This window comes from Borostomias antarcticus (genome assembly GCF_949987555.1).
Source record: "Borostomias antarcticus genome assembly, chromosome: 10".
Taxonomy (NCBI): domain Eukaryota; kingdom Metazoa; phylum Chordata; class Actinopteri; order Stomiiformes; family Stomiidae; genus Borostomias; species Borostomias antarcticus.
This window is the reverse complement of record NC_140243.1, coordinates 19,216,593-19,244,360: the sequence shown is the minus strand read 5'-3', so window position 1 is coordinate 19,244,360 and position 27,768 is coordinate 19,216,593. Positions and strand designations below refer to the sequence as shown.

At 46.0% G+C, this 27,768-nt stretch overlaps 1 protein-coding gene across 1 annotated transcript; it reads right to left on the bottom strand.

Annotated features, from left to right (window-relative positions):
- Positions 1-479: 479 nt before the first annotated feature.
- crppa (CDP-L-ribitol pyrophosphorylase A) lies at positions 480-26,774 on the bottom strand (the record flags this gene model as incomplete). Its single annotated transcript, XM_084444573.1, has 10 exons — positions 480-595; positions 14,674-14,805; positions 17,153-17,245; positions 17,369-17,446; positions 20,429-20,526; positions 21,494-21,539; positions 21,726-21,830; positions 23,915-24,064; positions 25,758-26,031; positions 26,524-26,774. 10 exons carry the CDS (start codon positions 26,772-26,774, stop codon positions 491-493), a joined length of 1,332 nt encoding a protein of 443 aa, XP_084300699.1. The 3' UTR covers positions 480-490.
- Between the last annotated feature and the right edge of the window lie 994 nt (positions 26,775-27,768).

The following is a 27,768-nucleotide window of genomic DNA, read 5'->3' as shown; positions in this document are numbered from 1 at the left end:
CACATGTACTGTATATACTGTATATTACATTACATTAGTCATTTAGCAGTAATACAATATACAGTATATATACAATTCAGTCACTTTGCATCGCCCTCCAGTGATAAAGACCACAACACCACAGGCTGAGATGGTACAGTAGTAAACCCAGGAGCGTCTGTAAGACGCTGCATGTCTGCGTAGCTCCGTCCATGTTCCACATAGTTCATAATGTTCATAACACACCTTGACACCTTGTAATAAATCAAGGCTGATGCTGGAGAGTGGTGGTGTGGTGTGGTGTGTCGGGGAGGTCCAGCCATGTGTGTGGGGCTGGGTCCGGGGTGGGCCAGGGTGGTGTGTGTGTGTGTGGGGGGGGTCCGGGGTGGTGTGTGGGGGGGGGCCGGGCTGGTGTGTGTGTGTGTGTGTGTGGGGGGGGGGGGTCCGGGGTGGTGTGTGTGTGTGGGGGGGGGGGGGCCGGGGTGGTGTGTGGGGGGGTCCTCCTGATGGCTCACGCCTGCAGCAGCTGCCCAGTGAGGGCGGGATTTCTGTCGCGGATCAGAGCAGATGTGATCTCGGCCGCCCTCGCTACCGATCTCTCCCAGCGGTCCGCCTCCTGTGACACACACACACACACACACACACACACACACACACACACACAAACAGGGAGAAACCTTTAGTGCAGTGCAGAGTGTATACTTTGTATGTTAACTGCATATTGAGGTCAGCTCTTGATTCACACAAACGTCTGAGTTCCGACACACAGACACATGCTCAACCACAGTAGGACCCTAAAGTGTCCCCAAAACAAACACACACACACACACACTCCTTGGAACTGCAACACATAGTCCTGCGATCCACCTTAACACTCCCACAGGTGACCAACACAAGCTGTGATGTGTCCCACGCAGAGCCTGCCTGCTATGGTGGACATACTGACCTGACCACACCAGCCCTCCTTCTCCTCCTGGTCAAATCAAATCACCAACGCAGACCAGCCAAACAGACCCCCCACCCACGTGACAACATCTGAATCTCAAAATCAAATCTGGTTAATGAATACCAATTTTAACAATGGGTTCACGCTGATTCACGACTCACGTTATTTGACATTCAGTTCAATCAGCAGACGGAAGCAGCTTTGTGAGGGACAGAACGCAAACGAAGCTGAAGCTCTTCAAATGCTTTTTCTAATGCGTGTTGCTAAATTACAGGTTCAGCTGCACTCGCAAGCCCGACAGGCGAAGTTGGCGTTCTCTACCGTTCTTACGGCGTGATGTTGGACAGATCGACAGCAAACCACAAGAGGAGAGAATGGGACAAAAGGAGGCTCTTTCTAACACACTGCCCGCCTCCCTCTACGGTCACAGGCAGACTGCCTCCCTCTACGGTCACAGGCAGACTGCCTCCCTCTACAGTCACAGGCAGACTGCCTCCCTCTACGGTCACAGGCAGACTGCCTTCCTCTATGTTCACAGGCAGACTGCCTCCCTCTACGTTCACAGGCAGACTTCCTCCCTCTATGACGTTCACAGGCAAACTGCCTCCCTCTGCGTTCACAGGCAGACTGCCTCCCTCTATGGTCACAGGCAGACTGCCTTCCTCTATGTTCACAGGCAGACTGCCTCCCTCTATGTTCACAGGCAGACTGCCTCCCTCTACGTTCACAGGCAGACTGCCTCCCTCTACGGTCACAGGCAGACTGCCTCCCTCTATGACGTTCACAGGCAGACTGCCTCCCTCTATGTTCACAGGCAGACTGCCTCCCTATACGGTCAAAGGCAGACTGCCTCCATCTATGTTCACAGACAGACTGCCTCCATCTATGTTCACAGGCAGACTGCCTCCCTCTACGGTCACAGGCAGACTGCCTCCCTCTACGGTCACAGGCAGACTGCCTCCCTCTACGTTCACAGGCAGACTGCCTCCCTCTATGGTCACAGGCGTTCACAGGCAGACTGCCTCCCTCTGCGTTCACAGGCAGACTGCCTCCCTCTATGACGTTCACAGGCAGACTGCCTCCCTCTACGGTCACAGGCAGACTGCCTCCCTCTATGTTCACAGGCAGACTGCCTCCCTCTATGTTCACAGGCAGACTGCCTCCCTCTACAGTCACAGGCAGACTGCCTTCCTCTACATTCACAGGCAGACTGCCTCCCTCTACGTTCACAGGCAGACTTCCTCCCTCTATGACGTTCACAGGCAGACTTCCTCCCTCTATGACGTTCACAGGCAAACTGCCTCCCTCTGCGTTCACAGGCAGACTGCCTCCCTCTATGGTCACAGGCAGACTGCCTCCCTCTGCGTTCACAGGCAGACTGCCTCCCTCTACGGTCACAGGCAGACTGCCTCCCTCTACGGTCACAGGCAGACTGCCTCCCTCTATGACGTTCACAGGCAGACTGCCTCCCTCTATGTTCACAGGCAGACTGCCTCCCTATACGGTCACAGGCAGACTGCCTTCCTCTATGTTCACAGGCAGACTGCCTCCCTCTATGTTCACAGGCAGACTGCCTCCCTCTACGACGTTCACAGACAGACTGCCTCCCTCTGCGTTCACAGGCACACTGCCTCCATCTATGTTCACAGGCAGACTGCCTCCCTCTGCGTTCACAGGCAGACTGCCTCCCTCTACGTTCACAGGCAGACTTCCTCCCTCTATGACGTTCACAGGCAAACTGCCTCCCTCTGCGTTCACAGGCAGACTGCCTCCCTCTATGGTCACAGGCAGACTGCCTCCCTCTATGTTCACAGGCAGACTGCCTCCCTCTACGACGTTCACAGACAGACTGCCTCCCTCTGCGTTCACAGGCAGACTGCCTCCCTCTACGTTCATAGGCAGACTTCCTCCCTCTATGACGTTCACAGGCAGACTTCCTCCCTCTATGACGTTCACAGGCAAACTGCCTCCCTCTGCGTTCACAGGCAGACTGCCTCCCTCTATGGTCACAGGCAGACTGCCTCCCTCTGCGTTCACAGGCAGACTGCCTCCCTCTACGGTCACAGGCAGACTGCCTCCCTCTACGGTCACAGGCAGACTGCCTCCCTCTATGACGTTCCCAGGCAGACTGCCTCCCTCTATGTTCACAGGCAGACTGCCTCCCTATACGGTCACAGGCAGACTGCCTTCCTCTATGTTCACAGGCAGACTGCCTCCCTCTATGTTCACAGGCAGACTGCCTCCCTCTACGACGTTCACAGGCAGACTGCCTCCCTCTACGGTCACAGGCAGACTGCCCTCCTCTATGTTCACAGGCAGACTGCCTCCCTCTACGGTCACAGGCAGACTGCCTCCCTCTATGACGTTCACAGGCAGACTGCCTCCCTCTACGGTCACAGGCAGACTGCCCTCCTCTATGTTCACAGGCAGACTGCCTCCCTCTACGGTCACAGGCAGACTGCCCTCCTCTATGTTCACAGGCAGACTGCCTCCCTCTATGTTCACAGGCAGACTGCCTCCCTCTGCGTTCACAGGCAGACTGCCTCCCTCTACGGTCACAGGCAGACTGCCCTCCTCTATGTTCACAGGCAGACTGCCTCCCTCTATGTTCACAGGCAGACTGCCTCCCTCTGCGTTCACAGGCAGACTGCCTCCCTCTACGTTCACAGGCAGACTGCCTCCCTCTACTGTCACAGGCAGACTGCCTCCCTCTACGGTCACAGGCAGACTGCCTCCCTCTACGTTCACAGGCAGACTTCTGTTGTGGTCGTTTTGCTTTCCTCATTCCTCTCTGTCCTCCATCGCTGTTTTCCTATTTATTTTTTTTGCCCGAATGCCTGCGTACAGTTATTCTCTTCTAATGGTTTGTCATCTCTCTCCCTCCCCCTCTCCCTCTCTCCCTCCCTCCCACTCTGGGGCCGGCCCAGATGAAGCCTGTGTATGGGAGCCTGCTGGTTTGCGTCTTTCAGACAAAGGGAGGTTTAGATCTTCGATCTAGTTTAAAGATATATGGTCTAGCGCACGATGAGATGTTTCTGTTCTGCTTCACCAAGCATCCAAGTTGTAAAACCAGCAGATGTTTACACTGAAGACATCTTATTACCTCAATTACAAATTTGCTGTACAATAATATCTTTATAATATATCTGCTTCCCCCTCCTTCCACAAGCAGACTCCACTGTTTGTTTTTGCTTTGGTGATTTGTGATCTCTTTTTCCTCTTAGTATTTTTTTTTTTTTTAACATTTTTCCTAGACTATCTGCCCAATTCTCATGTAATGGTTTTTCACACAAGCGCCTTGTTATGGGACTGGATCTGACTTCATAGTTCAACGTATGTACGCACTGACAGAAACGACAACAAATCACACTCAGACCCTCCCAGGTGTTCTTCATGCAACACCTCGTCGGTCAACAGACACGTACGGAGTCGGAAGGAAGGTGACGAGGCGTGAGAGCGGCAACCGTGGTATCGGGCCCGACCGTGGTTAATGCGAGCTAGTGAGCTAGCGCTCTGCGATCCAGAGAGATCCTCCAGCCCCCGAACCCCCGTTAATCAGAACCACTGGTGGGGGAGTCGGATGACTTGGATTTTCCACAGTGAGGCGATCCGAGGCTAGAACACTGGAAGACGGATCAGCGCTGGTCGTATTGATTAAAGCAACGCAAAGTCATGATGGAATCAAAATCCGATAGCTTTGAACAGGTTCCAGGAGCGTTTCATGTCAGCATTTCCTGTACTAGCTTAATATGTTTTTCTATTTAGATTTAGCTGTTCTTTTGAGAAATCAAAAAAGAATGAACGGATAAAAAAAAGATTAGGCTTTCCTGTTTTTGTTTAAGATGTACCCAAGTCATTGTTCTTTCACTTAATTAGTAGTGCGAGGCAATGAGGACAGGAGCCAATACATCTGTGAGCAGTCAACAGAATATGGCAACGTGGACACACACACACACACTTCCACCCCAAAACTTGACTGCGTATTCATCCTTTGCAGGAATATGCGTAGGTTCATCAATGGTCGGGAGCCAAACCTTTTTAGGGGAGAAATCAAAGGAACTGATTGTATATTGTATCTTTCATTGTTTACAACATACGCAATCAGATCAAGGCATTCTTTCGCCCATTATCTAAAAACAAAATAATTGTCTATAATAAAAATTGGATAGATGTCACTTGTTAACGCGAGCCACAGGAATGAGTTCCCCACACAGAACCTGTTCCAACGTCACATGTGCTTGAGGGCATTAAGAGGCTGTGGGGATTAGGTTGATCATTAGACCATTAACCACCCAGGAGCTCGCGGAGACCATGGGAAAGTGCCATGTCTTGGGCGTTCTTGGAGACGGCTACATACAGTAGTTAGCCATCAAACCGCTGCTAATGATGACTCACAGAGATCTGTTTTGTAACAAGGCAAACACGCATGTACACACACACACCCACACACTCACACACGCACACACACTCACAGACACACACACAAGCTTGCTGGAAAATAAAAAGGCAATCAGACAGCAGAAAGTCAAGATCACCAAGGAGGATCAAAGTTTTAAGCCTCTTTCAGCCTTTTCTATTGAATGATTTCCACCCCGAGATATACAGCCTTTGAAATATGAATCATACTTCAATAAAATAGCATTATTAAATCAAGTAGTTGCTTGCTCGCTGGTGCACAAGCCTGCTTTGGGTCCTCTACAGAGTAACTGGAACTTTGAGCACTTTGAGGAGCCACAACTGTTGGAGTCATCTGTTGTACGACAAAAAAAAAAGACAATAAATAATTTGATGGAAAACAGAGGAAGAAAACATTTACATCTCTAAGTGGTTTCAGATTGAAATGAGTCCGAACTAAGAATGAGGAAATAGGCGCCCTAATAATCGCGCCGCGCACACAAGAAACCGCAGTTAACTAGAGTTGACCAAAGTTTCTGGATGAGCTTGACAGGCACCGTGGGCACCTCCACTGACCCCTGACTCCACCACAGCGCTCGCTCGCTCTGCCAATGGCAGCCTTCTCCTCTTTCCACTGTGGACTATCCAGGAAGCACAAACCAGTTCACTGATGAGGAGTTTTCTGATCCATTGTTATGGGCAGACACACACACACACCCATACAAACAAACACACACAAAAGTATGCGCACGCACACACACACACACACACCACCAAACACACATGCAGGCAAGCAAGCATACACACATCAGACATACAGTACACACACACATACGCATGCACACACACACACACACTTGCGGAGAGAGTAAGTTGTTGAAAGAAAGGGAATGTGAGACCAGAGGGATTTCCATTTGTCTAAGTCTCCACCATAGTCAGACCCAGTAACCTCTTCCTGGGCCAAGCTGGATGATTTTCCACTGCCTCTTCAGAGTCTCTTCCAGGGCTTTTAGAGATGGAGAAAACTTTTGGGGGTTGGTGTTTAAACACTCCACACCGCCCTCTGAAGTGGAGAGGACTGCGGCGACCAGCAATGCGCGTAAATGACAAGCAATTAAGATCTCGCCTAAAGTGTATCTATCCAGCAATGCTGTAGTAATCGTTAGGTAAATGCGTTATTTTGCAATGCATTATGGTTTGACTTGGGGGTATGAGCCAATAAATGCAGTTCACTTTTGCCGTGGACTAAAGTCAAGAAACACTCTTTGCATACTGTAGTAAACCTCAGACAGAGGGCTCTCAGTGGGACTATACAGACTTGGCACATCTGAACGTGTCTTTTCTGCCATTTCATCGATAAAAGACATGAGGTGACCTCAGTTTCCACTTCATGAAGACTGGCTGTCAGAAATTGTTCGATTTAACAAATTCCTCAGCCAAAAGTGTCATCATTTGTTCACATTAGTGGTGAGATTGTCATCCATGATGTATGTCGTATTAAGTGCAAAACTAGCACATACATTTTTATTCTGAAACGTATGATTTTTTTTCCACTGGAAGGAACTTCTGGTACATCCATTACTTGCCTGTCCAATAGCCTGCTTCAAGAAACTGCACAAATCATTTCTGTATGGACTTTTATACATCGAACTCAAGCAAACACAAATGCTTTCAATCTCTCTCTCACACATACTGTCCTGCAGCCTACATAACGTACAGTCCACAAACACCCACATATATACTGCATACACTTGCAACTACCACACAGCCCTGCTATTCCAAACTGATACCATAAGCTAACAGAATGGAACTTGAAATCATTAGGGTCTATTTTTAGAGAGGATTCTGACAGGGCCATGATGTGGGTCTTTGAAACAAGAGAGAAAAAAAACATCAGCAGACCACACAATAAGCAATCCTCTAAGTTGTACTCTTAAATGTCGAAGATGCAATCAACCTTTCCATCGCCAAGAAGCAGACGACCAGCCCGCTGCTGCCACACATGAAGAGACACTTTGAAGCAGTTGGGATTCGGCAATTAGGAGTTTTAACAGAGACAATTTGCACGCCTCTGTCATTCTTTGAGATCTGGGCCCTGAGGACCGCTACTGAGAGGACTTCTACTTCTGTTGGTGCCGGTGGCGCAGCGCCATCCTCAGTACAAACACGGCGAATGGAAAAGCTTGAAAGGTGCCCAGGCCCAAAGTGCTGGAAAGATCTGTTAGAATCACACTAAAGCTACCCAACAGAGAGCAGCCAAGGAGAGAGAGAGAGTTTTATTGCCTTCTTTCATATAGTCAAAACAGCTTATTGTCATCATCATTTATCCTTCTGGCTAGTGCTCGGAATGTGAGGTGTGATCGATGCTGGTTGTAGCGCCGAGGGCCCACTTGAGGGCAGTATGATAAAAGCGTCCCAGCTAATCGGCGGTTTTGTCTTCCACAAGTTCCACAAGCAGACATCCTTAGCTCAAACAACACCCAAAATCAACTCGATGGTCTGTACTTACTCATTCAATATTGTCCTGGACTGCAAAGTAGAAACTACTGTCCAAGAACCTCTCCCCAAATGACCTGACTGACTCTAGTAATAATAGGTCTGAAATCATCAAGTGCTTTGGTTTGAAGGGCTAGTGTTTCATGCTTCTGACATCCTGTACACAGAGAGCACAGCGAGACAAGATGCCACCCCCCCCCCCCCCCCAGACTTTCATTCAGGAGGGGGGCAGTAGCTAGGGGCTAAGCTGGACAAGGGGTGGGGGCGGGGGGAGACAGGTCCGATTACCGTCTAGGTCAGGGACTTCAGGAGCTCAAACCTGAGGCCAAATCTAACAGAGAGGAACCTCTCTCAAATCATCAGCCACACTACTGTGATGGGAGCAAAGAAACAGCTCAATGAGAATATCAATTGATATTATCATACCCTGACCATCACTCCTTGAGGGGGGAGTCAAAATTAAGTCAAGATTATGGTAAGACTGATAAACTATCTGAGCGAATCCCTTTTTTGCAAGGCGTTTGTCGATCACTGTGCACAGACACCGAACTTGGCAGGGTGCCTGAAAGTCTGCAGCCTGTTTACGACGACCTCGTCATTCCAACTCTGCCTCATTGCATTTGAAAAGGATTGCATTGTAGAAGAATGGATAAGCCTGGATTTTTACATCCTTTTCCACTTTTGTGTGGCTGTGAGTTTTGTCAGACAGGAGAAACCACACGCGTATTGCTAAGAGGCCTACCTGTTATCCAGAGACCATTCACGCAACGATTGTTGTAGTACAAACTAGTCATGGTACAGTGAGAAGACGCTTTTTAAAGTGAGTTTCTAAAATATACTGGCAAACACAGTATGTAAAGAGCCTCAGCCTGATCAAACAGTGTGATAATCAACTGTACAGTATGTGTGATCTCTTCTCTCGCTGTCTGGTCTACTTGGGGCAAGAATAGAATTTTTTCAGTAAATGCTAAACTATTTCACCAAGCTCTAATGAGTAATTAATTAGTTTGAATTTGAAATGTCCACTTATTCAAGGATTCAAGGAACTTTATTTGTCATACTGAACATGATACCGGTATCATGTGTGATAACATGCTTAAAAGTAGGTATCAGCATGTTGGGAGCATTACCATAATGTCCTTGTGCAATTTCCCCACAGGGTTCAATAAAGTGCTGCAATTATAACTACTACTGTGACAATGCCAGTGTGTCACATTATGAACATTATGCACTGTGACGTGCGCACGCGCACACACACACACACACACAAATACACTGAAATGCCTCATTTGATTATCACAATAGAGTCCTCACATTCCAGGTAAACATGACACGGTCAGTATCACAGCTAATCTCGGATCTGCTGCCGGCACAGGTGCTTCTGATCAATGACACCCCCAGCTCTGACACACCTGAGATCCGAACCCAGCACCTCCCGGTCACGGCCGAGCATCCTCACTTCCGCTCCGAGCACCGCGCGGGAACGTGATCACACTCATACCGCGCATGGAAACATGGGAGCAACAAATGTTTTGATGAAGCTCTGTCAAAACAACAGCATGTTTCAGACTAAACAAGGCGGGGGTTTGCGGGTCTGCAGGCCTGGAGGAGGCAGACAGGGAGCAGAGAGGGAGACGGGGCCTCGGAAACTTCCAGAAAACACTGGAGGTGTGCGATTCGTTTGAGGGACTTCAAATACACGACTTGCTTTTCGAGTCGAAGGAATTTCATACATTCAGCCCCGTGCTGCCTGTAATGTTCCAACCTCATAATTATTACACATTCAAGGGTCCCTCTTGAAGGCGCGCCCTGAGGATTTTCCACAACTCCAAGATACACAAGACTGTATGAGGTCGTCTATGATTGTAAGCACAGGCAGATCTGGAAGGTGAACGCTACAAAAACAACGTGAACGGAGGCCTGTAAACCAAAGCTATGATCCTCCCAGCGCTGTGTTCCACACAAAATCACTGCAACCTGGTAACGCTACCCGCAACGATGGTGGGTGGTCACGGAGAACTCAAAGCAATGTGGTGAATTAAGTAAACACACACATACACTTTGGCATTCTTCTTTGCGTGATTGTATGTCTACAAACTAATTCAGAAGACCTGGAATATATTTATCCCTTATAAGAATATACTGTGTACATGCCTTGTTTGTAATAGTTCTCCGTTGGAATGTCGTTCTCCAATCGGATGTACTGTAAGAGGCGGATAAGTCAAGTCCTATCAGCCAGAGAGGGGTTTCTGGTCTTTTTAATCTAAGAAATCAAAGCTGAATAAACAAGGCTTTGGTATGTCTGATTCCTCTATAGCCAAACCCTGACGGTCGAGTTTCACACATACCGACACACATCTGGGCGCACTCTGGGCGCAGAAGATCAAGCTTGATATCCTACACATGTCGCAGCAGTTCGCGTCTCCCAAGGATTTGACCTTAACACTCTACAAATACATCACTGAGAAGAGGGCCTATCCCAGGGCTTCTGTCTGTATAGAGACGTCAGCCATTCTCAAGGGGGAACATAAGGTCTCTTGTCTGTGTTTCCAGGGGGGATCAGGAATTAAGGTTACACATAATTATGAGGCAACAAAGAGAGATAATTAGACGACTGACAGGCAAAAAAATACAGTGTGAATGAGCGGGCTTGGATATTGGAAGATAAATCTGAGAAGATCTACAGGAGATAGGCCAAATCCGTCAGCACCATCTGAGATGTTGTTGGAGTAACCAAAAACTGTTTTTCAAATCCCATCATTTATCATCGTGGTTGGTTTTTGGAAGCTTTTGATTCACTTATCTACTGTTCATTCAGCCATGCAGTTTTCCGAGGCAGCAGCCTCAAGTCGAGTCATAATTTTCCAAAACATTAGTTTGGTCTTCTGAATTGGTCTGAAACATAATGGTTTAAAGTCAATAAAGCAATTGCTGGTTGGTTGGTTGGTTGGTACTGTAGGTTTTCAACAAACCAATATTACAATAACTAACATGTTTTTGGCAACTTATAACACAGCATTCATGTTCTCAATGTTTCACCATCAGCACACCTCAGAGTGCGTCAACGCAAATTAATATCCGTCACTGGAATCAGGCAGATAATTTCTGGATTAAAATCAAAGTCGGAAGTGTGCGAAGATCGTGTCGCGTCCGCCCTCCCTGGTCCGCATGGTGACCCCATTGCGGGGCTGGGGAAGTGTGTGTGTGTGGGGGGGGGGGTTAGGGGCTGGGGGGGGTGTACAGGTTCATAGGTGTCACAGCAAAACTCAGGGGGTACGGTTACAACCGCCTGCCGACCAGTAGGTAGATCTAAACAGCTAGAGGAGAATAGACCTTCAGAGCCTCTTTCTCTCTTCTTTCTGCTTTTCTCTGCCTCCTTTTTTCCCCGGACGGCTAATCTCTTCTCAGGTTCAGGCCTCTCGGTCTGGCCTCTTCCGAGGGGGAGGAAGCGTGGGGAGGGTAAACATCAGGGCTCTCACTGCGGGGATTACAACACCCATATATCACTGTGACAACCCTCTTTTCACTCGCTGACAGGTCACCAGGACCCCGTGCGAGCTGGGATCCGGTGACACTTCCTATCGCCGCGGCAACCATTGATAGGGAATACCGTCGCCGTGTTCGCTCCGGCGGATCGGTTTACCGGGCCACGGGCGTCTCTGGACTCTCGACGCCGGACGTCGGCGGCTACGTCTCCCGTGGTGGAGCGTCCGCACGGCGGTCGCTTGGCGTCTCCGGCACCGAAGGAGAACGCCGTGGCTCTCAGAACCGCTTTGATCACGTTTCTTTCCACAAAGACGGCCGCTCATTGTCCGTGACTCCCATTTGTTTAGCTCTGGAGAAAAATCCTTTAACTTAGGTAAACAGGGGGTCGGGTCCTGCTGCATGAATTGGGTCTCAGCTGTGGGTGTTGATGTGAATAACGTGAAACCGCAGTCACGCCTCATTTGAGAAGACCAACTCTCCGGTCCAACAAGACATTTCTAAAGGCCAATGAGGTGGATTTTCCCAAGTCTCATAAAGCCTTTGATGCACTTCAACTAAAGCTTAAATTAAGCTGCAGTAAGAGTAGCACTAACAAAGTAAAGGTGTACATTTGCTCATGCAGCTATCCAATAGTACTGAAGACAAATCTGACTTTTAAAACTCTCTGTTCAAGTCCAGAGCTCAGGGTGTGGCCATGTCCCCCAGAATGACCCTCTCTGTGTCTCGTCACTGTTGTATTCATGCACAATAGAACCAGAAAACGAAATCATTCAGGGACGAACACGAGTCATATGTTGTTCAGCAGATCTGGTCCTAATACCTCCTACTAGGAACTACAATTCCCTGTTTCTCTAACTCTCTGAGGACCATATTATGCACACCAAGCTGTGATCCAGTAGTACGGTACTTTAAGTACATCCTGTAGTTCTGAGCATACATGTTACATTTCAAATAGATCTAAACCGACCAGCTCCAACTTTGTTCCATTATCACAAGACTAACATCTAGTAACCTTGGGTAAGTGTGTACTACTCCTTCCTGCTACATAATCTCTACTGTATTTTTCTAGAAATCAGATTATTTAAATGTAACTAATCTATTACAAGAGTTGTGTCAATCCCACGAAGACCATAGCAGTATGCCTATATTAAAAGAGTTGTGTCAATACTATAAACTGTATATTAGAATAATACATGTCTCTGACACTACCTACCGTGCAGTCAACTATGACCAAACAGAGGAAAATGGGCAGAGAAGAGAGACATTCGAACCTTTGCTGCTCCTTCAATTTTGATTACAGATACTTGGAAGACGTTCTCTCATGGTTCTCAGCAGTGGAAATGTTCCAACAGTCTCAGAGAGTGGTAAAATGTCTTGACATGAGGGGAAATTAAACACGACAAAAGCTACACATCCAGATGTCAAAGGGGACAGCAGGCAAGTCCCAGACAATACGAAAGGCTGTTTCCATTATGACATTTGAGACTGTATTTACAGGAGTCTGTTTACTGATCCTTATCAAATGACGGCAGTACCCTCAGAACATGACTAGCTTAAGAATTCAATCTCTAAACAAGTGGAAACACAGCGCACTGAAAACAAACCAAGATTTCAGTTATACGTGTTTAATTTGGGGAAACGCAACAACGCACCATCTCACCAACTTACTATTCCAGTGTTGCAATCACCGACATCTTCTTCCTGACACAAAACAGCCCTGCTGGAGTTTTAAGGCACATTTTTAAAGAGCACCAGCAAGATGTGTGGAACACGCAGGCAATTACATGAAACACATTGTTGCACTCTGGGGCTTTTCAGCTTTCAGACCTTAAGTGTACATTAAGTGTGGACCAAGCTGTTGGAAGTCTAACCCCAGTCACGCAGGAAGCTTTGATTCTTTAAAAATAATACAGGAATAACTAAGAATAAAGGTTCTGCGTCGTTTTCTACATCAAAACTCAGCAATACAGAAGCTTAGTGTTGAAGTTTTGGATTTGCGTCGATACCGAGGTATCTGTACATATGGCCTGTGCTGATAAAGAGAGTGTTGGCAGCCATTTGACATGCATGAATACGGCCATCTGGGCTGAATTATCCTCATTATAACAGAACTCTAGCAAAGTGATTTATGTAAGGTCTTATTCTGCTGTTCCACTATCTCATAGCCGTAGGTATTTTATCATGCCGAACGCATGTTATCTCTGTCCACTCCCTTTACTCCTCCTGTCCTCCCACAGACATGGCAGAATGAGTAATTAACGCCATCGCTCTCCGTAAGCCAGGCGGACCACGGCGTGCTCAGTACAGCGGCCAGGGCCAACATCCCATCCAATGAAACTCACATGTGAATTTGTGAATTCACTGTCTTACCGCCCGCTTCAAAGCACGCGGCTTTAATTAGGTGACACGTCGACGTCAAAAGCCAACGCGCGTTGCCGACCAGACTTGACAAGGCAGAATATGGGAATCCCATCTTCAACGCAACCTGCAGGTTCTCCTTTTAGTCAACATTGGCAGGGCTACATCGGAGGAACCTTTTGGAACAGAGCTGGGCTTGTGGTGGGGAGGTAATGCCATCGGGTTGATATTTGATGTTCCTGCCAGAACTGTTGCAGTCATTTGTCATATCAATCACAAATACAGAGCACATGGGTCTGCTTCTTATTCGAGAGCCACTCAAGAATGAACTGAAGTGTGTCTTTAATGGGTAACTGAATGTTGACTTAGTGCGCATGCATATTTAGGTGGTCCTCTAACTACTGTACCAAGTTACAGTACCTTGTACAGTTGTTAAGTTTATACGTTTAACATTTATTAGTAAAGATTACTTTCAGTGATTCAGCTTTCTTGGTAATGCATATCTGGACATCTTCAATGCAGTAATAATCATAATAATAGTTATTATTATTATTATTAATAACAATAATATTATTGTTGTTATTATTAATAATATTATTGTTGTTGATATTATTGTTGTTATTGTGATTATTATTATTATTTTAATTAATATAATGTTGTAATTGCAGACAGCAACAGGTCATCCACATCTGGCAACTCCAGTGAACTTTTGATAGGTGCAAGGGCAGCTCAAACACTGAGAAGAACATTTCCAAAGCACTGAGTGGTTTTATACAACATGGGCTATAAAACAGGGTTAAACAGCCCTGTCTGCCTCCAGCTTAAACGGATGTGGAGACAAGACATTGGAACAAGAACTTAAGACATTTCCCACTCTGTTTTGTTTGGCTATTGTCATACATTCATTCCAGGGGAACTATGGATTCACTTGAACAGTTCATTATGCGCATATATATATATATATATATATATATATATATATATATATATATAAAAGAAACAAAGAGGCATACCTTTGAGTGATGAAGCTGGATGCCATAGAGGAGGATATTTTGGAGCTTGGCTCCTCTGGCAAACTCTCTCATGGCCTCAGGCTCTCCCGTCGTCCCGGTGACGGACGAGTCCTCTGACACGTTCAGATGCACCTATCAAAACACAGCCCACCGCGCCCAGTCAGAAAGCACCTCCTGCCAGTATTCAGGACCTCTTACGGAGGGGGGAGAGCGAGCGATTATACTTTTTTTGGAGTAATTACAGCCCATTGTTCAGACAGACTCGCTGCGACTGCACAGGGCTGTTTATTCAAGGTCGTCATCGGGGGAAGATGTCGGACGAGTCTGTTTCAGTGTTTTGAATAAACAGATCACGGATGATTTTTCGGTCCTGTGCGGGGAGCTAATCCCTCCAGATCAGGTTAAAATATCCAGCCTCCTGGTGTTCATTTAGATCGATGAGCCACACATTAAGAGAGCAGGAACCAGACCAGGCCCAGTGCCTCACTTTTAGCCCTTTTCCACCAAAGTAACTCTGGTTCGTGAACTGGTTCGGTTCAGAATTCTTGGAACCTTGGTTCTATCTAGGGAACGGGACCGCGTTTCGACTAGTTTTGAGCGGAACCGTTGTACGTCATTATATCATCACGGTTCGCGCTGAAAAACCTACTATTTTTTGGTGCCGGTTCGGAACCAGCTTTCGGGTTCCCAAACTCATTTATTTTTGGTCGAAATGCTTGGAACCGTTCAAAATTAGGTTCGCGAACCGGCACTGAACCAGTTCCTTCTTGGTGGAAAAGGGCTATCTGTGTGTCAGGCTGAAGAGTTTCCACTGCTGCTCAACTGCTTTTCCTAAGTACAGTATCCCGTTGAGCGACAGACGGGCAGAATTTAATCCAATCCTGCCTCATATAAACGTGTAAGTAAGGTGCAAAGAAAGCTGTCGATGAGTTTATAAATCCATTATAAAGCTTATTGTCAAACTATATTTCAGAAATTGATTACACCAGGTCAAGAACTGAAACAATTTATTTGCTGTCTTTGGGTAGGGCGTTTGTTTGTGGATGGGTATGTTTTTCTTTACCAAGAACATACTAAATCAATTGGCATTCCTTCTTTCTGAATTTGACGGTGAGATCATTGTTTAATGCTACTGACTGGACCCAGGAGTTATAACACAATGTGTCATCTGACACCGCCCACACACTCCCACTTGTTGATTTTACTGTCCTCGTCTCTAACCTTGACATCTTTTGAGATGGCTTCCTGCTCTAACTCTGCTTGGATTTCAGCCCATCTAGGTCCTGTTGATCTTTATCTGGGACATCATAAGGGAAAGGAGAAGTGAGTACTCTTTTGTTTGGTGATGGACTTTTGACGTGCATCCTTAATATTCTCTCTACCAGAGCTACATGGCCGCTGGTCATGAGACCAGCTGTGGGAAGCAGAGGAACACAGATGCTTTTACTCTGGTGTGGCAGCGAGAGTCAATCCCACTTTAATACATCCTGGAACCCAGCACGAGAGAAGAGTCTGTCTGTCTGTCTGTCTGTATGGATGTGTGTCTGTGAGTAGGGTCTTTCAACACAAGGCCTGAGGTTTCATTGCGTTATGACATTTGCAGTGATTAAAACAGAATTGTTTTGAGGCATGAATTCGCTTGAGTCCAGAGAACTTAGGTCTTCTTAGGCCCTCGCTGCCTCCCTCCCAGTCATTCTTAGGCAGTTGATGGGGTGAGAAGGTCAAGTCAAAACAACAACAGGGCCTTTTTAAATCCAAATGTTTCATTTTGGCTACAATCAGATACATTTTTTGTGTTTTTTCCCCTCAGGTTAATGTCAGTGTTGTTCTGTTGACATTTGAGGCAGACCAAACACTCAGTGAGGTATTCTCAAGGGGGTCTAGGGTTTCTACAGCTCAGAAGGTCTCAGAGGACCCAAGGTAAATCGCAGGGAACCTTTTTAAAAAAAAAAAAAAAAGAAAAAAAAAAAGAATAAGCTGATAAAAGGTTGGCTGGCCGCGTAGTACATATACCTCAAGGAAACTGGATCTGGCCTGTGCCAGATGTCTGCTTTTGAAAACATGCACAGAAAGTTCATTCAAAGTGTGGGAAACATGACTGAAACAAGCTAATAGGTAACGTCTACCGTAAATACACTCATATGCACACGCACGCACACGCACGCACACACACACACACGCACACACACACACACTTGTTTCCTTTAGAGCATACACTGGCCACCTTGTTCTGAGTGGAACTAGTATAGTAGCTACTGGGTCATCGTACATCAGAGCATTCCATGGTCTTCTCTACCTTCCAATTTCATCCTTAAACCAATATTTCCAACTCACCATCAGCAAAGGAAACCGCCAGGGGCACAGACAAGCACAGGAAATAAAAGACTAAATTACCGCTACCTACAGTAAGTAAGGGTGTTGATGAAGAAGGCATATCGTGAGAATTCACACCATCATCACTATCCCCCTGTGAACTCACCCAGACAAGGACCACTGGATGCAGGAGTGCTTGGTTTGTCTCCTCCAAAGCTCTCGTCATTTCTTCGACTTCAGACAGACAAGCATTGTTCACCTGTGAACAAATGAGTTGACAGAAAACGAATCGTTTGATTAACCATTCCTTTTTTACAATGATATCTCGTTAATTTCTCATTAAATGTTCCTAGCCTCAAGTTGTCCTTGTGTGGGAACTTACAGAAACTTGAATGAAGTTCCACCCTTTTGACAGAAACCTGGCGTTGTCTCCATTTAGATTTGGAAGAAGCTCAACCTCCTATAGGACACAACACATGGAAATGTCACATAGGATTCACACTTTGGACACAGAAATGAAAGAATGCCCAGATTTATCCTACTCGTTTCTGAATCCACTACTGTATATAATGGTGCCCGAAAGGCAAGTGGCTGCTAAAACTAATAGTGTTGGACGACTCCAGGGCTCGAGGGTCACAGCCCTGCTGGATTTTCCACAGCATTCAATCCATTAGCCAGGAGACCCCCACACCTGCTCACCCCGAAATAAATCAATTGATTAGAAAGCTGGGAATACAAGGTCTGGATCTGAGCACACTTGATCTACAGCTAATTTCTCTTCTCCGCAAACAGTCTCATTAGAAAACATGAAAGCAAGCTGGACGCCCTTTGTACTTCTGAACTTTTGGAATGATTAAGAGCTAACAAGAACACCGAACTCAGCCAAGTTGAGATTTTATTACACTAGAAATTAAATTAAAATTCAAAGATAAACCAAAATTGTGAAAAGCTTTTTTGTGCGCCATAAAAGGACATTTTAAGTGTTTCTTTCAGCTGCATTAGTCTTGGCGCACAAACGACATCAAGCTGAATGTTCATCTCAGTTGTTTACCCAATACTTCTTCAATGGATCTACCATTTCACATTCAGAGGACATAAACATGGAAACAAACATCTCACAGTCAGTGTTTGGCAGTCACTCGGAGTTGTACAACTCTAACCGTTAAAATAACAATGAGAATTGGAAATATGAAATGCTTATAGGAAACATGTGTGGTATGGCTAATTGGTCTTGAAAGATAAGTGCCGGAGGTTCCAGAGTAAAACCATTTGAGTCGGACATGTAGATTTGCGAGATTAAGAGTCCTGACATGATCTAAACCAGGTTGGGCATGAAATCCTGGAGTGGGACTGTTTGTGTAAAAGCAAGTCAGAGTGGAGAGCCAAGGAGAGTTGGGAGCCCAAGGACAAACAGCACCCCCCTGACAGAAGCAGAAACACGCTCTCACAGCAGGGGAACAAAGACGCTAAACCCAAACAATAAGATAGAGTAGATTATTGTTGAATAGAATGTTTTGAATGTTTAGAATTCAGAACTTCGGAATCCAGTCTATATTTTAGCGTCTCTGGCCCAGAGTGGCTCAGCGTGGAGGAGGAGACGGCAGGTTTGAAAACGCTGCTCTGAGACACTCAAACATTGAGAGTGGATGGGCATTGCGTAAAAAGCTGGTCGATGTTTGAATACACAAAATATACTTCCTTAGCTTGCTCAGCGCTAAGCTCTTCCTATTTCTGGCTGTCCACATGACAAATTACCGGCCTGGGCTTCGGAAAACAAATGTAAGTAGATGCATGTGTCTCTGTGGATGCTACATCATCTGGGGTGGATCTGAAAATGAGATCGTATATCAAACTAAAAAGTGTTGGAGATAAGAGAGAGGATGTGGAGGAGGTGATGCATCTTCTCTTAATCTATTCCTCCTTTCATGTCCACATCTAGGGGGGTTTAATAAGGAGAAATGGTCCGTTTGGGACCTGGTCAAATTGTGGTAGACACCAAATAATGTGTGAATGATGCATGCTGGTGTAGTGTAGCTGAAATACGACTCGCGCTGCATATTCATATTCGTACGGCTAATCTGCCTCATCCTGCTTCGTCTGCCTCTCCGGGATTCAACCCCCGCTGTCGGAGAAGCCCGAATATCTCGGCTCAAAAACACACACAGGCGCCCGCGACCGTGAGCACGGGCTGCCAAATCCTCCACCTGCTCACGCTCTGCAGGCGCACTCCTTCAGCCCCGGCTCAACTCGCCCCTCCGCCTCCCTCCCTAATCCCTGTATTAGATTTAGCGATGGCACTGATACAAAGATAATTCCTCATGCTCCGTTTCCCCGTCCTCTCCTTTCATCCTCCCCCACGCCCCCTGGGAAGGATATATCTGGTCCCAGGCGTGCATCGGAAAAAAACAGCCCCACCGGCCACCTGAGCACGCGTGGGGATGGTTCCAATTAGTCGCGCGAGTGGCCGACGCTGACCCCCAACCCCCCCTCCCCCTCCCCTCCCCCTCCCCTCCCCCTCCCCCTCCCTAATGCGCCTCTGGGGCCTCGCCTAGCGCCGCGACTGCTCAGATCCGCCCGTCCGACACCCTCTGATGAAGGACTTGGCACCGCTTGAAAGGAGGATGAGCCGTCGGTGATACATGGAGACACGTCATCCGCTGTCCCTCCGCCGTCCTCCGGGGGGAGGATGTATACGTTGGGAGGTTCAGGACAATACAGGAGGTCAGGCACGGCGAATAACAGAGAGTGAACGGAGACGTTCCAGAGTGCACATGTGGGGACAGCATGGCGGAGGGCCCCGGACCCCCGACTAGGGACGGAGGTGGCGACTCATCACTTAACACTCAATGATCGAGCCCGTTCCCACAGCGTGGCAGAGCGGAGTGGCATCTGCTTTTCCTCATGGCGGGGAGGAAGAGCTGGTGGTAGAGGAGGAGGAGGAGAGCGTGGAAGTCCCAGACAAGCTCCATTAGAGGTCTGACCGCAGCGGAGCCCACCCACGTGGAGCTCACAAGGTCTGGGGAACACGGGAGAGGGAACGACGCGGTCTGGGGAATACGGGATAAGGAACGACACGGGATAGGGAACGACACGGGATAGGGAACGACACGGTCTGTGGAACATGGGATAGGGAACGACACGGTCTGTGGAACATGGGATAGGGAACGACACGGTCTGAGGAAAACGGGATAGGGAACGATACGGGATAGGGAACGACACGGTCTGGGGAACACGGGAGGGGGAACAACTAGGTCTGGGGAACACGGGATAGGGAACGACGCGGTCTAGGGAACATGGGAAAGGGAACAACATGGACTGGGGAACATGGGAAAGGGAACGGGGACGAGGGGTGAAGCAGCACATGATAATCAAATGAGGTGTCTCACCAACATTGTCGTCCTCATCATTATCATCATCATCATCATCATCATCATAATCGTACCATATCCAAGGCTCCCATGGTGTTCTGTAGAGCCTTAGACAGGTCTGTAGCCGGTGGCGACCCACCTGTGATAACACAGGCAGACCGGGATAAAGTCTCTGGAAAAGAAAGATTTACGATTGGCTGTGAATCTCCATTACATACTGTAGCAGTAATAAAGATCATTTAGTAAACATTGTGAGATTACATTGACATGATCGCTCAAGATTGGATTACAAGCATATCAACAAGCTGCCAATGACACACACAGACACAGACAGACAGACAGACAGACACAGACACACACACGCGCGCAAGCGCACATACACACATTTTGACACCCAGATTAGGACGAGAAGCTCCTGTCTAATGCTCTCAGAAGACAAACAATGAATTCCTTCACAAAAACCTCTGGGCATAATCACTAAGCTCATTATGTCCCAATCCAGTTGATAATTGTTAGTCCAGGTGCACCTAGAGGTGAAGCGCAGAGCTGTGTTTGTGTGTTTTTCTCCCGGTTGTGTATGGTGTCAGAGTGCGGTTGGTTCCACCTGGCCCTGACTTGTACGCCAAGGCATTCTGAGAGCATACTCCCCTCCTCTCTGACAAAACCTAAACAACATTACAAAGAATGTCTTCCTGGCGAGACAAAAGGGACTCTTGTTCTTTTCTCACTGTATTCAATTCTGACCTCAAATTGCCTCAGATGGACAGAGAGACGTGAGGTTTGTGTTTTTTTTTTTTACCCAGCCATGTTACCAGGTGGGAAAAGGCTTCTGAGCATACTTTATAGATGGGAAAAACAACAGAATAGTGTCCACATGTGTACTATTTCTTGCTTTAGTTGTATTACCGTCTGTATCATGACACTAGTGTAACGGTAGTTGGTCTGTGTTGTTTTTCTTTCAGTTCAGCCCATGTTAAGGGCTTGCCCTGGGCTGACGGTTGCGCCGATACGGACGCCTCCCTTGGAGGAACTGTCAGCGTTCCTTTGAAGAGTGAGTCTCCCAGCTACTCGCTGCTACCACCTCTGACTCACTCCACGAGGGTTTATGAGGACTCGTGATTCACTTGTTAAAGGCCTACCTTTAATAATGGACTCTGCAGCAGCAAGGTCTCGTTTGTAGGTCACCTATGGGTTAAAACCAGAGTATGAATCAAAATGCTCAACGATTCATTGGTTAGTTTCAAAGCTTACTTTTACAGTCAGCACAAATACCTCATTTGTGTGTGAAGGGTAGTTCTAGCCTTCAGATGCTACGACAACAACACGTTCTTGCACTGTTCTTCACAGTGACGTCTCCCCAGACGGACTCACCTTCCACAGCGTCGGCGGGCCCTCGATGAGCCGGGCGCTGGTGCCACAGTACTGCAGGGCCAGATGAAGGCACTCGGTGCCAAACTCAAAGTCGGAATCGCTGCACTGTGGACAGGGCACAAGAGATTTGGTCATGGTTGACATCGCTGACAACTGTTGACAAGAAATGCTGTGTTCGGTTGGGTTCAAATGTCATAAACAGTGGATTGGGTAACTCTTCAGGGGACTAACAAAGGGGGGGACAAAGGAGTCTAAATTCAACACAATACCAGCAGAGTTTATGTGAGCGTTACAGTTTGGCCGAGCGCTGGGAAAGCTCTCTGGAATCAGATTGCGGTCTCTGTGGATCCCATTGAAATGTGGATCTAGGCGATGAGCTCATGAAGCTTTAAGATACAGTGAGGACTACAAAGGCTAAATCATGCTACCTGAGATTATATGCAGGCAATATTTTATCAGGCTATAAAAGAATGTCTCTTTTTTTCTCAGGACCCTGGATCTGAGAACAGAAATGACAGGAGTAATATGGTCTTGGTGCTGTGGTAATTTAACCTTTAGCATTTTCTCCCCGTACAAAGGCGCACACAGGGGAGCGGATAATGTGTCTCTCCCTTTGTCTTTCCAGCCCTGAGTTCTGCCAGACTCAATGGATGTCAAACTGCAAATGTGCAGCTCGCGCAGATTTTTCACGAACATGTCCTACAGTGCTAACTTGACAGACACCTTACACTTTCACAGCTCTGACGGACAGACGTGGAGGCAAAGGGGGGGATAGTCACCGTCTCGCCAAAACCCTCTCTTTCTCACACCACCATTTACATCACAGCAGATTTGTCTTAATAATCAAATAGAACACTACTCAACTGGTCTTGACAGCTCAAGTGATTCTGCACTCGTTTCGGAAAAATATAAGCCAGAACCAACCAGGCTTCCAAGTAATGTTAAATTCCCAAGTGCCAGGAATAAAAATAACTACAGACAAATGGTGCCTCAATTGGTGTCATACTTTAGCTCTTAGCTCAAGGCTTCCTGCGCCCTTCGAAAACACTGGTATCTGAATCACCATCTAATGGAGACAAGGCTCAAAAAGCAAAGCTCGGAAGTGTCTGGACTTTTTGTTAAATAAACAGAGCACCCCTGGATTTATGATAGGCAGACCTGTAAAGCCAAATATGCAGGACACAGACTATGACGTAAAATAAGAATTATCTCATTCATATGGTGTTTCAAGCTTTCTAGGTATTGTCTTGGCCTTGCCAATTTCCTACACATTTGGCCTAAGTACATAATGCTTGTACATTAATTATTCTAAATATGAATTAAGTACATAAATGCACACTTAAATCCCCATAGGTCAACATTATCACCTGTCCTCCTCCAAAGCAGAGTGATCCTTTCTGTTGTTCAACAGACCAATCCGCTGCCCTGCGCCAGAAGTATATTAAAAAGTAATTTCTTTCCCAGACATGATCGAGCCGTAGTGAAAATGATAGCGCCGCACCACAAGCTCTCCAGCATGGAGCCCTGCAGGTCCCGGCACATCCCAGGAACAATGAAGAACTGTGAGGCTGCAGAGAGGCACGAGCAGCATCAAATCTTTTGTCATCTGGCGTTGGGCACCAGCATTATTCTCCAAGCATAAATCTTACTCCAAAAGTTTCATTAAACCATTTTAAAACAATTATTTGATGCCGAGAGGGGATGTTAGTCTGCAGGACAACTGCTTGGTTTGGAAATGTTTTAGCACAAATACTATCTACTGTAAGGTTCTCTGGTTTAGTCATTAAGTGGAGACAACTTTGCAAAACCAACAAAAGCATGACAAACTTTGCTTCAATCACGTCATTATGTTTTGTATACCTCCATCAAAACCAATATAATTGTTGGGAACATTATTAGGCGATTTAATGGTGTAACTATTTCTGACTGACTGAAGCTGGGTTCACATATAACATGTGAATAAATCGCGACAAGTCATTAGTTGTAGACCATCCATCCGTTGTCTTGTGCCTGTCCATACCACTTAACATGTTGAATCTTAATAAACAGCAGGTTTTAGAATGAAATTCGATTGTATTGTGACTGCTAATTTGGAACTGTCAAAAGTTCTAGAACTCTTGTTTTTGTAAAAAATCTTATGGATAGACTCAAAGATCAAAGTTGTATTTGAACCTGCTTTAGCTCCCTACCCGCTGATAGGCCTGCTGGATGACGTCGTAGAGAAAGCCCTGTGGCATCTCGCTGGCCCGGTACTTGGCTCTCTCCAGGGAGTGGTCCAGATAGCCCTCCGCCGTAGTGGCAATAACCGTGGACACCAGGGGCCGGATAGCACCAGCTGCCTGAAGGAAAAATAACCACAATCAAAAGTCTGTACTCTGCATTATTCCTCATTAGAACCATACTGTGTAAATGAATATCTACAAGTGGGAGGAAAAAAATGATCCCATTTAGTCTTGAGCTGTAGCACACTCATTCTGACCACGGGTGGAACAAATCCGTCGTTACCACAGCTGTGTACACCATGCCTTTCCTCTCCAATCGGATATTCTTCATAAACAACATTTCTGGGATAATATTTTCATCTGACCAAACATTGACTGAAGATGAAAACCTCCACTATGCCACAAAGCACTGACAATGAGATAGTGTGGGTGAAACTACTCTCAAATTAAATGAAAGCAAACATGTGTTATGTGTGTTACACATGTTGTTAGAATCAAAATTAATCTCCAGCTCTTTGGTGGAGACTGCCATTCCATCATGAACGAGGAAGCTGGCAAGCTAATACAGACCAGACTGCTAGCTTTGGAGAGTCACTCACTGAAACACGCACGCACACACACACAAACACAATAGTAAAGGTCAAAGGGACCTCTGTCAAAAAGGCTATCAACATTTGTGACCTGTAGTCAAAAATGTCTTCACAGATATTTAACAATGAATCATTATCATATCATTCTTAATCAGACTTTCTTAAATCAAGCAACCACTGCGACATCCTAAATGGTTTATACTAATCTTTCATGGTTCAGCCCACATGGTACCATTATGTCTAGGTCTAAAAACTTGACGAAAGACCAGAGGCGACCGCGCCTTTTCAGCACTCGCCCCTAAACTGTGGAATGAGCTACCCCTCCATGTCAAAATGGCCCCCACCCTTGAACCGTTCTCGCCTTAAGTCCCATTTCTTTTCCTTGGCTTTTAATTCAATGAGTGCTTGTGATCATCTGTACTTGTGGTTGTCTGTACTGTAAATGTGTCTTGTATTGTTAGAAATCACTAGCTGTGTTCTATGTGTTTTAGTGTGTTGTGTGTTATTACTTGTATTTCACTGTGTTTTTCACTGTGTATTTCACTGTGCAGCACTTTGGTAACCTTGCGTTTGTAAAACGGGGTATATAAATAAAGAGGACTGGATTGGATTAGATTAATAAATATGACTGCCGCAGTCAACTAGAACCACCAGAGCCACTGTGAGAGGAGACTGTTCCATTCCATTCAGACAGCACAGTCAGTCAGACTGCATTCTCAATTACAGCATCTCCCGACTGGAATAGATTACAAGAAAACATAAGAAAGGGCATCACCAACAGATCATTTTCCAACCACTTGAAATCATGGCTTTCTAGTAATCAGCAATGCAGTCAGTAAATCTACTGGAATCTAATTTATTTCTCTGTTGTACCGATGTCTGTATTAACTGTAGGGTTATAGGCTATTATTTATATTGTTTTATGCTAATGTGCTAACCATTTGTATGCAATGCAATGTAATTTGACCAATGCCTGTTTGTCCTTTTATTTTATTTTATTTATTTTCTTTAAAGTGGGACTACAGATGAAAACTAGCCTTCTTGGCTAATTCTGGTACATTTGTTAATGTACACTGTCACTACCGAATAAATAAATAAAAATAAACAAACTGTCAGATTATCTTACACACCGCCGCTCAGATCAAAATCTACAGTATTTGTGGAGAGAAGAGTTGGGTAGAGTTAGAGATAGCACTAGATGGCACCTCCAGTATACAAACCCCTTGGTCTTTGGCAGCCATCGCTATCTTGAGTAAGAAGCCCTCCTCCACAAACGGCCGCACTGCATCGTGAATGATGACCACCTTGGGCTTGATAAGACCCGGTCCGTCCTCTCCGCTGAGGGCTCGGATTCCGTTGAATATAGACCTGTGACGAGTAGATCCACCGGGCACCACTCTCACTTTCCTGTGGTGAAACCGCTGGACAATGTCCATCATTAGATCTAGGCTCTCCTTGGCAACCACCACGACAATGCTTTCTACCCATGGCACCCTGTCAGAAAGAGAAACCACTGTGTTAGCACAGGTTCTGCACTATGCATTTAATCTTGTGTCATGATTTTTAGGCTAGTTCATTAGTTATCACTCATTATTCAGCTAAGAGGTATTACTGTAGCTAAGGCTATACAGTTAAAGCACACATACAGTATGAATGTGAAGTATCCACTATCATCTTTGAGGAGAAATGCAGCAAGACTTTTTAAGACATAGCCTAGTCTAATCTGAAATGGTCTACAAATGTGCATGTTTGTCTAGAACAGAGGTATAATGAGTGAAGGGGCTAATTGGGGAAACAATATCAATTTGCTTAAGAATTAGTACGTTCCTACAAAGCTTGGTGGAGTTGCAGAGCTTGTCTGTCACCTTAGCCTACATAACAACACAACTGCCATGCGCAAAGTGTAGCATAGGCTAGTGTGGTGAATGTCTATCCTGTGAAGGTACACAGCTAAGTGCAACAAAGGTTCAAAATTGTAAACATTACCTCTCAAAAGCTTGAATAGTGTAGCTTATTAGAGGTCTGTTGAGAAATGTGCAGAACTGTTTAGGTGTCGGTAGCCCTGTTCTCTCTCCCGAGCCACCGGCTGGAAGAACCACAGCGACCGAGAAATCAACGCTGCTGTTCCCTGCTCTATCTTTGCTCAACCCAGCCTCGCAGGTTGAGAAATGTCCTGGCTCACGAGGCCTGTCCGTGTCGCCCCCGTCCTCCTTGCAGTTTTTGGACAATTCATTCATTTTAAATTAAAAAATAATCCTGTCCCAAATACATTTCAAGGAACAGTCTGCGCTTCCATGTGGGCGGAGTTCTGGAAGCGGCGGAAGTAGCTTACTTGCAGTAGCTAGTATTCTATAGGCTGCGCTATGCTGCTACTTGCGTCACCGCGGCTCATCCTGTCAGAGGATGCTCAACTCAACCTGTGACACGGCAGACACCACGGTTTGTCAGAATCATTAATTAGTTTGAAATACGAAAGTAAAGAAATAACAGCCTGATTAATGCCATGTAATTACACGGCGACACTGCAAATTAGTACAACTACTCGTGTCATTTAGAGTATAAATAAAGCTTGAATGATATTTGCACATTACTTCCCCTGGGACTCTGACATAGATCTAGGCTTGAATTAAAAAATGTTGAATTGGACTGAATTGGGCTACCATTCAAAACATATATCAACAAATTGTGACTGGTTTATATATTTACATAAATGAAATAAGAAGTTAGGTTTGATCTTGGGACAGTCAGTAACAGTGATTGTGTGTCATGTAGATCTATGAATGATAAAGTATGATTCAACAGATTCAGTAATATAAAGCACTGATATTTATTATTGTTAGTGAAGACATGATGAAAATGAGACTTGACATTTTTCTTCAACTAGAAAAACATAGCTTTGGAGTAAATAAGCTTGCAACAATTAGCCTAGGTGAAATATAAACATACAAACATAGTTTATTAAATGATCTGCAATGGAAAGAATATATTACATCATATACATCTTATATAGAAAACTTTTATACACATGTAGTCAGACAAAAACTGGAGACAGGGGTCACAATAACATGATACTATTATGTACATATATTTACACATTTTGTGTGGAATATCACTTTCCATGCAGATATGCTGTAGCCACAAGGGTTAACACATAAGGTGACCTCTAGTTCTCAGGCTAAGCAAGGCATCATCCATCCAGGTCCTTCAGCGGTCCAAGAGCCAATCACGAAG